The 8434-nt window shown below is 38.7% G+C and overlaps 1 protein-coding gene across 1 annotated transcript; it reads right to left on the bottom strand.

Annotated features, from left to right (window-relative positions):
- Positions 1-3398: 3398 nt before the first annotated feature.
- Positions 3399-6753, bottom strand: LOC105964739 (O-fucosyltransferase 20). Its single transcript, XM_012989239.2, has 6 exons — positions 5916-6753; positions 5640-5808; positions 5139-5228; positions 4724-5007; positions 4380-4638; positions 3399-3802 (listed from the first exon to the last, which is right to left on the bottom strand). The coding sequence occupies exons 1-6, from the start codon at positions 6470-6472 to the stop codon at positions 3563-3565; spliced, it is 1599 nt and encodes a 532-aa protein (XP_012844693.2). The 5' UTR covers positions 6473-6753; the 3' UTR covers positions 3399-3562.
- Between the last annotated feature and the right edge of the window lie 1681 nt (positions 6754-8434).

Here is an 8434-nt window from a genome sequence, read left to right as displayed (position 1 = left end):
TGACCCATCGAAAACAAGTAGATAAATTTGAGTAATCAAGCTGGCCAGGCTATATAGATTCTCATAATATCTCTAAGTGCTTCTAGGGTTGTAATCGTGCTAACTTGAGCTTGCGATTATATGGTGAATTTCGGGCGAGTTGTCTCCTCATGGGAGTTGTCTCGCGGTGAGTAATATTATCGAGCGAGGTGGTTGCACGTGAGAGTTGTCTTGCAACGGATTTGTAGTGTCGAGCGAGTTGACTCCTCGTGGGAGTTGTCTCGCTGCGGGTTGTAGTATCGAGCGAGTTGGCTCTTCGAGAGAGTTGTCTTGAGCGAAGTTGTAGGAGCATTGGATGATTCGCAATTTAGGCGCATGTGGATTGAGGTTGCTCTGAGCGAGTTGTCTCTTCGTGGGAGTTGTTTCGCAGCGAGTCTTATTATCGAGTGAGGTGGTTGCACGTAGGAGTTGCCTTGCAACGGATTTGTAATATCGAGCGAGTTAGCTCCTCGTGGGAGTTGTCCCGCTGCGGGTTGGGGTACCGAGCGAGTTGTCTCCTCGTGGGAGTTATCTCGCTGTAGGTTGTAGTACCGAGCGAGTTGGCTCCTCGTGGGAGTAATCTCGCTGCGGATCATAGGATGGAGCGAGTGGTCTCCTCGTAGGAGTTATCTCGCTGTGGGTTCGTAGGACCGAGCGAGTTGGCTCCTCGTGGGAGTTTCCTCGCTGCGGGTCGTAGGATGGAGCGAGTGGTCTCCTCATAGGAGTTATCTCGCTGTGGGTTCGTAGGACCGAGCGAGTTGGCTCCTCGTGGGAGTTTCCTCGCTGCGGGTCGTAGGATGGAGCGAGTGGTCTCCTCGTAGGAGTTATCTCGCTGTGGGTTCGTAGGACCGAGCGAGTTGGCTCCTCGTGGGAGTTTCCTCGCTGCGGGTCGTAGGATGGAGCGAGTGGTCTCCTCGTAGGAGTTATCTCGCTGTGGGTTCGTAGAACCGAGCGAGTTGGGTCCTCGTGGGAGTTGCCTCGCAACGGGTTGTAGGATTGAGCGAGTGGACTCCTCGTGGGAGTTGTCTCGCTGTAGTTTTGAGACTAGAGGGGGTTAGCTCCTCGTGGGAGTTGTCCCACAACGGGCTATAGGACGGAGCGAATGGTCTCCTCGTGGGAGTTATCTCGCTATGGTTTCGTAGACCCGAGGGAGTTGGCTCCTCGTGGGAGTTTCCTTGTAAGAGGTTGTAGGACCGAGCGAGCTGTCTCCTCGTGGGAGTTGTCTCGCTGCGGGTTGTAGTACTGCGCGAGTTGGCTCCTCGTGGGAGTTGTCTCGCAAGCCCCCCACTCTCGAGAGGATGTGGGAGCCACGTTGAAAAGGGTACCGGATCTTGTCGAGAGTAGATCGGTGTTGTAGTCTTGCGTTAATCGTTGGCATGGTGTGGAGAAATATTGGGTCACGGCCTCTATGGCAGCGCGAGTTGAAGCTTTTGCTATCATGCGTTGAAGCGCATCCTCGGTTATTTGAACCATTCGAGGAGCAGGGAGTGGTGGATCGGCGAGTGGTTGGTCCCGAGGGGGATCACCTGAACCTCGCGAGGCGGATCCATGGGACGTGGAGGAGGTGACAAGCCAGAGCCTCCACGAGGTGGGAGGTCGTTAGCTGTGTCATTTTCTCTCCGAGCAGACGCCTCAGGAGGATCTTGTTGGCTACGTGATCTGGTTTGCATCGTTCCCACAGACGGCGCCAAAATGATGATGCTAAAATGTAGATCATCTGGGGTGGTGTAGAAAATGAACTGGGAGAGCAAAGCAGATCAGTAGCTTGACAACTTGATGATCATGAGGTACCTGCGAAATGAACACACGTGAACTACGCCGGGGGTTGATCCGGCGGAAACCCCTCCGACGCTCAAGTCAGACGAGCTGATCATAGAAATGGTCCAGAGAATACGTATTGTAGTATTGCTCAGTTAATAGGACGTACCTTATGGAATGAGTTCAACTGTGTATTTATAGCTTAGTTGAGATTGTCGGGCCCGAACCTTACTTGAAGGTAATTGGGCCTCGGTGATAATTGTCTTCGATATTGGGCTCGTGGCTCAGTAGGTAAATAAATTGTAGGCCCATTGGGTTGGCCCAATTAGGCATATCAGCAATGTACACCTATAGATAGAGTTCTCTTTTTTTTTTTTCTTTTTTAATTTTAATTAATTAATTATTATTACTATGAATTCTTGATGAGTTGATATGCATTTGTTTTGTAAAAAAGTAATGGATCATTTTCAAGGGTTTGACTTTTTGCTAAAATGAGTCAACAAAAGCACAAAGGCTAAGGGAAAATTTGGTCCACAAGTTGAGATTTTTCCTTGCTTGGTCTCCAAGTCTGCAGCCCACTAATCTCCAAACTTTCTTCACTACCAAACAAATTTTCATGCCTATAAATAAAATGTAACAAATTTATATACTTTCACATTCATTCATACTATATAGCAATCTCCAAAGATATATTACATATTCTTCAATTCATCAACACTTCAAAATTAACAATGATGTCATTAATAAAGGGTTTTTATTCTCTGTTTCTCAGTTGCTTTAAACCTTCTTTGAAAGCTAATCTTATTAGTGATCAAGATTGTGATAAAGAAGCATCATCAACAAGTCGAAGCAGTGTTCCGATCATCGTCCCTCACTTCCCAATTAAATCTCAGCCGTTGAGACTTTAACTTGGAAATATCCGAAAATGGAGGAAAGGATAATTTTTGTAATTTCATGCAATAGTCTATATATTGTAACTTGTAAGCATATTTTTACGAAATATGTGAACACGATTAACGAGCAGATATTTTGGAATATGTCTCTTCTTCTATATATGTTTTACTCGTTTTAGAACTTGTTGAATTACAAGTACAAATAAGCGACTAAGATATCTTAAGCTATAAATATAAGGGTAAATTGCACTTAAACCCCTTGTGATTTTAGCTTTGTGCACATGACCCCTTGTACTTTCAATATAGCACATGACTCCCTCGTTTCTTAATGAACATGATTTTTTACCAAGTGAAATAACATAGGATAAAATACAAGGGGGTCATGTTCACAAATTTTAAGCTATAGGGGGTCATGTACTTATATTGAAAGTGCAGGGGGTCATGTGCACAAAGCTCAAACCACAGGGGGTTTAAGTGCTATTTACCCTAAATATAATGACAACTTTATTATTTTTCATTTTACTTCAATTTTCTTTTCACTCAATGTTAATTACCTCAGTCTTCAATTGAACTTCATGATATTGACCCAACATTTTCTTTGTAAATTCTGAAAAAGTTGGGCCTAATTGCAAATTTCAAGAACTATGAGGGTGAAAATCGAAACAACCTGAATCTTTAACCACTTCTTAAATCATATTCATAAGTTACCTACAGAAGAAAAGGACCTTAGTAAAAAATGTAAGAATATTTATAATAGTCTCTGTATATATATGTATGTACATGTGTAGTGACAATGTGGGCTTTTTAGGCACACAAAAAAGAATAAATCAAATGAAAAAAGAATAAACACAAAGTTCAAAATTGATTTGCCATAAATAGCTTATTAGAGTGAATTAGATCATCGAAGAACGTGTTATCGTATTATTGCACATGCATTCCGGTATAGGATACTTCGTCACGTCCCTCCCGTTTTTGCTTGTCCTAATTTCCGGCTGTCCGAACGAATCTTGGTGCAAATCGAATATGATTTTCTCGAATTCGATCTCGGAGATAGACGAGTTCATAAAGTACGGGATCATTTGTCTTTTGTTCGGGATGATCGTCTTTTTATGCCCGGCATATGCCCGATGCCCCTGTTTTTTACATGACAAACGAAACAACGTATATGTCAGTTAACACTTCGAACAAACAAGAATTGTAATAATTAAGTTACGATTAACACTATATTTCCGATATTTTCGTAACAAATCTCATAAGGCCTTGTTTGGCTTTCTTTTGGACCTACTCGAAAATCATTGGACTAAAATCAGACACTAAACGAGACTGAATTATCTACTAATCATGACATAATCTACAAAATTGGATGGATTGGATTGTAATTTAGCAATTCCGGATCCAGGAAAAAAAATTATATTTTCGGAAATGGAAAACTAATTCAAATTCCGATCCAAAAGAAATCGGAAATCGGAATTTCAGAAATTGGAATGGAGAAAAACTAGGCCCAAAATCGGAAATTTTCTGATTAGAATCAACGGAATTGGAATTTATAATTTTGTAGTCACCTATAAGTTTATAATATAATGCATAATAATATTGATATTATACGTTTAATTTTCGTTCTCTTTTTTGGAATTTTAAAAATTGGATTGAAAATCGGAATCTAATATGTATTCCAATTCCGTACCAAAAAAAATGGAAATCGGTTTATACCTGGATAGCATGGCCCATATTTCCACCATGAGAAGCCATGAAAACATCGCTATTCTCCGAAACTATATAATCGACAGCCGCCATTAACGAGGCTTTCTTTAAAAACGGTTCGAGTTCTCCGGGCAAAGCAAGATCCTCCTTATTATAAAAATAAGGAAACTCCGTTATCAATGGCAAAAGAGCATCTTTTCCTCCCAACGGAATCCCACCCGCCCAATATATTCTCGCACTTTTCGGAGCTTTCAACGCTTTAAGCAACCTAAACAAAAAACATAGTACCTTTGTAAGAAGTTTCCATTAGTTAAAAAAAAATTTAAAAAAAAAAGCATTTCAAAAAGCCGTACCTTGCGACTTCTAATGCGTTCAAGGGGCAAAGGCCGGAAATTTTTCTTTCGTGGTAAGTCATGTTTGACCTCGAAGTCAATAGCTTCGGACGGGATTTTCTTTCGTTGTATATAATTTCATCGTACTCGTGCGTTAAACCAGGAAGGCAGCCTGTCCTAACCCATACATCTTTTTCCATTCTCAAATGAAGTGCAAGATAACGCCCTTTGCTTCTCATTCTTTCGGTTAGCTTATTACCGAGTTCCATAATATTTGGGGCGAATCGTAATGCATTAAATGCCACCTACAACATTTAAATCGGATAATAAGTTTATTTTTATTAAAAAAAAGGCACATTATATTTAATATTTATCTCTCTCGAAATGGGAAGTAAAAAGGATCATAGAAATACGAAGAATGATTTAAATGGGATACCTTGCAACGAAGCTTTTGGAGATCGGAAGGAAGATCTTTAGAAAGTCTTGAGTCGAGACCACGTAAAAGTAATACACCTTCCCTCCTAATCTACAAGTAGACCAAAAAAAAATAATAAAAAAAGAAGTTAATTCCAATGATTTTAAACGAACATATGAATAAAAACACATCAATTCGAACATAACTACAATCAAACGTATCATTTCGAACATTTAGCGATATAATTCTTGAAAATACATTTTATCACAAAAAATCTACTAAAACATTCAAGAAATCGAATTTATTTGCTTACCCTTTTAAGATAACGCGACCGAATTTATCGATATAATTCTTGAAAATACATTTTATCACTAAAAATTTACTTAATACATTCAAGAAATCGAATTTATTTGCTTACCCTTTTAAGATAACGCGACCGAATTTATCGATATAATTCTTGAAAATACATTTTATCACTAAAAATTTACTAAAACATTCAAGAAATCGAATCTTATTTCTTACCCTTTTAAGATAACGCGACCGAATCCACTCCGGCGAAGCGTGAAGCGGAGTATTCTTCTCCTCTACCGGCCTCGTCATTAAATGCGTAGAGGGAAGAGACGAAACTATTCGGACATCGTTCGCCAACACATTCTTGAAATGATCCAAATCAAATATTTCATCAAATTCACTGCAAAATTTGTCAAATTACAAACCTTTAATAATTCCTCATAACTAAATATGGATGAAAAAAAAAAATATTTTTTTAATTTCAAGAATTAGGTCAAAATGACAAACCTTTCATCACCCCAAATAACATTGACTTGCAAAATGGGGACAACCAAAGATGCTCCGAGGATTCTTGCAATAACAACAGCATCAACAATTTGATTCCTCTGTTGATTCATCCCACCAGAAACCACCACCATCAAATACTTGGTCCTATCCTCCAAAATTTCACCACTCTCTTTTCCGTATTTTTCGCTGAAATCCAAACACGGCCTAAACCCCATCCCATCAGGTTGCTCCCAAAACTCAATCCCCGAAATCGAATCGTTACTATTCAGCTGAGAAATCAAGAACCCACTTGAAATCGAACATGGGTTTTGCCAAAACGGCGCCGTTGGATCAAATTTGAACCACATCTTCAACACCCAGAGAAAACCCAGAAGAAAAATCAAGAAAGCGAGAAATTTTGAGCTTTTGAAGAAGAGCTTGAGCTTATTGGAGGGCGGTGAGTGGATTTTTGGGGTTACTTGTTGTTGTTCTTGTTGTAGCAATGAATCGAGCGAAGATTTTGAGATTGAGATGCAGTAGTTGTGCTTCTTCTTGATGTTGGATGATGATACAGCCATTTTTTTTCTCTCACACACTCAGACGCGCGTGAGGCACACGCACACGCACACAGACGCAAAAACACGCAGTAGAAACTAGAAAAAGGAGACACTTTAGAGATGAATGTGAGTGTACTAAGGTTGTTGTTCCGTTCGTTCCACCATTTTTTTTGTGAGCTTTCGTGGAAAGATTTAAGAGAGAGAGAGAGAGAGAGAGAGAGAGAGGGTAGAGAGAGAAAGTTGGGCGGCGGGAAACGCGAGAAAATGATTAGATGCGCGTTGGGTTTTTTTTTTTGTTTCCTATTGGCTGAAAAAATTGCTAAAGTCAAAGTAAGTGTATTTTAAGTCAGAGTTCAGTTTCCTATTGTGCTATTTATTATTATAATTAATTTTCAAACTTGTTATAGTTTATTAATTAAACTATTAATTAATATTTTTAAAATGTGTAATTTATTATTATTTCACTTAATTTATTGAAAATAATTAACTATAACTTTTTTATAATTATTAATTTTTTTATTAAAAAATAATATTATATTTATTATAATAAAAGTTATTTAAAAAAAATAATAATTACTAAATATTTACATATAATAATGTTTCATTACAATTAGGGGTGTAAACGAGCCGAGCCGACTCGTGAGCTCGAAGAGCCGGCTCGTAAAAAGCTCGAACTCGAACTCGAGATTTTCGAGCTCGAGCTCGAGCTCGAGCTTTCTGACGAGCCGAGCTCGAGCAAGTTTTCAGTTGTTCATGAGCTCGCGAGCCGGATTTATTATTATTTTTTTATTTTTATTTTTATTTTTTATATGTTATTTTTATTTAAATAATGTAAAATATTATAGAAATAAATACAAATATTAAAAATATATATAATTACAATTTTGTTTTTATTTTTTATTTTTTTAAATAATTTTTAATAATAAAATAATAATTAAAAAAATATTTAAAAAAAAAAAAAAAAAGACAATGGGCTCGAGCTCGAGCTCGACAAAATTGACACGAGCTCGAGCTCGAGCCAAAAACAGAGGAGCTCGCGAGCTCGAGCTCGACAAAATAAACTCGAGCTCGAGCTCGAGCCAGCCAAAAGAGGCGAGCTCGGCTCGAGCTCGAGCTCGAGCCAGCCAAAAGAGGCGAGCTCGGCTCGAGCTCGGCTCGAGCTCGGCTCGTTTACACCCCTAATTACAATATACATATATTATTTATATAAATTGTGTGTGGAAGGAGGAACCGTGTTGAGTTGTAATGAAAGCCAGCTGTTGTACAAATAACAGTCCTCAAATTGATTTTTCCCAACTTTATTCCACACTTCTAATTCGAAAATCTACTTTTAGACTAAAATGACCTTATTTTTATTTTTGTTTTCGCAACTCGGGATAATGATGGCGACTTTCATTGCATTTGGTTTTAAATACAATGCTCGTAATGTTGTTTGATTATTTTTCCAAGTGAAATTAAATAATAATTTATGATGGGATCAGTTTGGCAAGCTTGAGCCAAACTCTCTATATTGGGCTTATTAAATAGTTTAAGGTTAAATGTACGGGCCGTAAGAGATTTGTTGGTCCCACCGACCAAATACACGTCAAAGATAAGGTCCATTTAGAAGTTCGTGGTTAACGAGCTCGCCAGCCCATCCGAACGTGCCAGAGACAAATCAACGGGATAGATGGCGAGCTGAACGAGAGTCATTAGATGTAGAAGACTCGGAAATATCTTTTCTAAATAGATACGAAAGTAAAGTATGTAAATTAGTATTTGTAATGGATCAATCAATGTAAATCTCGATCTAATTAAGGCGAGTTAAACTAGGAAGCAATTAGAGAGATCTTCTTATATAAAGTCTTATAACAAGTCCAATTAAGAACACGATTGAATATCAATAAAGAATACGTTATACTCTCTTCCAAACTCACTCTCTCTCTCTCTCTCTCTCTCTCTCTCTCTCTCTCTCTCTCTCTCTCTCTCTCTCTCTATTTATAT

The sequence above is a fragment of the Erythranthe guttata genome, chromosome 14 (assembly GCF_056151865.1).
Source record: "Erythranthe guttata isolate IM_541 chromosome 14, IM_541, whole genome shotgun sequence".
NCBI lineage: Eukaryota > Viridiplantae > Streptophyta > Magnoliopsida > Lamiales > Phrymaceae > Erythranthe > Erythranthe guttata.
This window is presented reverse-complemented; position numbering and strand designations above follow the sequence as displayed.

What these genes read in the sequence shown, in the direction of transcription:
- LOC105964739 (XM_012989239.2), bottom strand. Translation starts at nt 6,472, where the DNA reads ATGGCTGTATCATCATCCAACATCAAGAAGAAGCACAACTACTGCATC. An exon ending in TCCAAAAGCTTCGTTGCAAG is followed by an intron (nt 5,008 to 5,138) that starts GTATCCCATTTA and finishes TAAATGTTGTAG; the next exon opens with GTGGCATTTAATGCATTACG. An exon ending in AACGCATTAGAAGTCGCAAG is followed by an intron (nt 4,639 to 4,723) that starts GTACGGCTTTTT and finishes TTTTTTGTTTAG; the next exon opens with GTTGCTTAAAGCGTTGAAAG.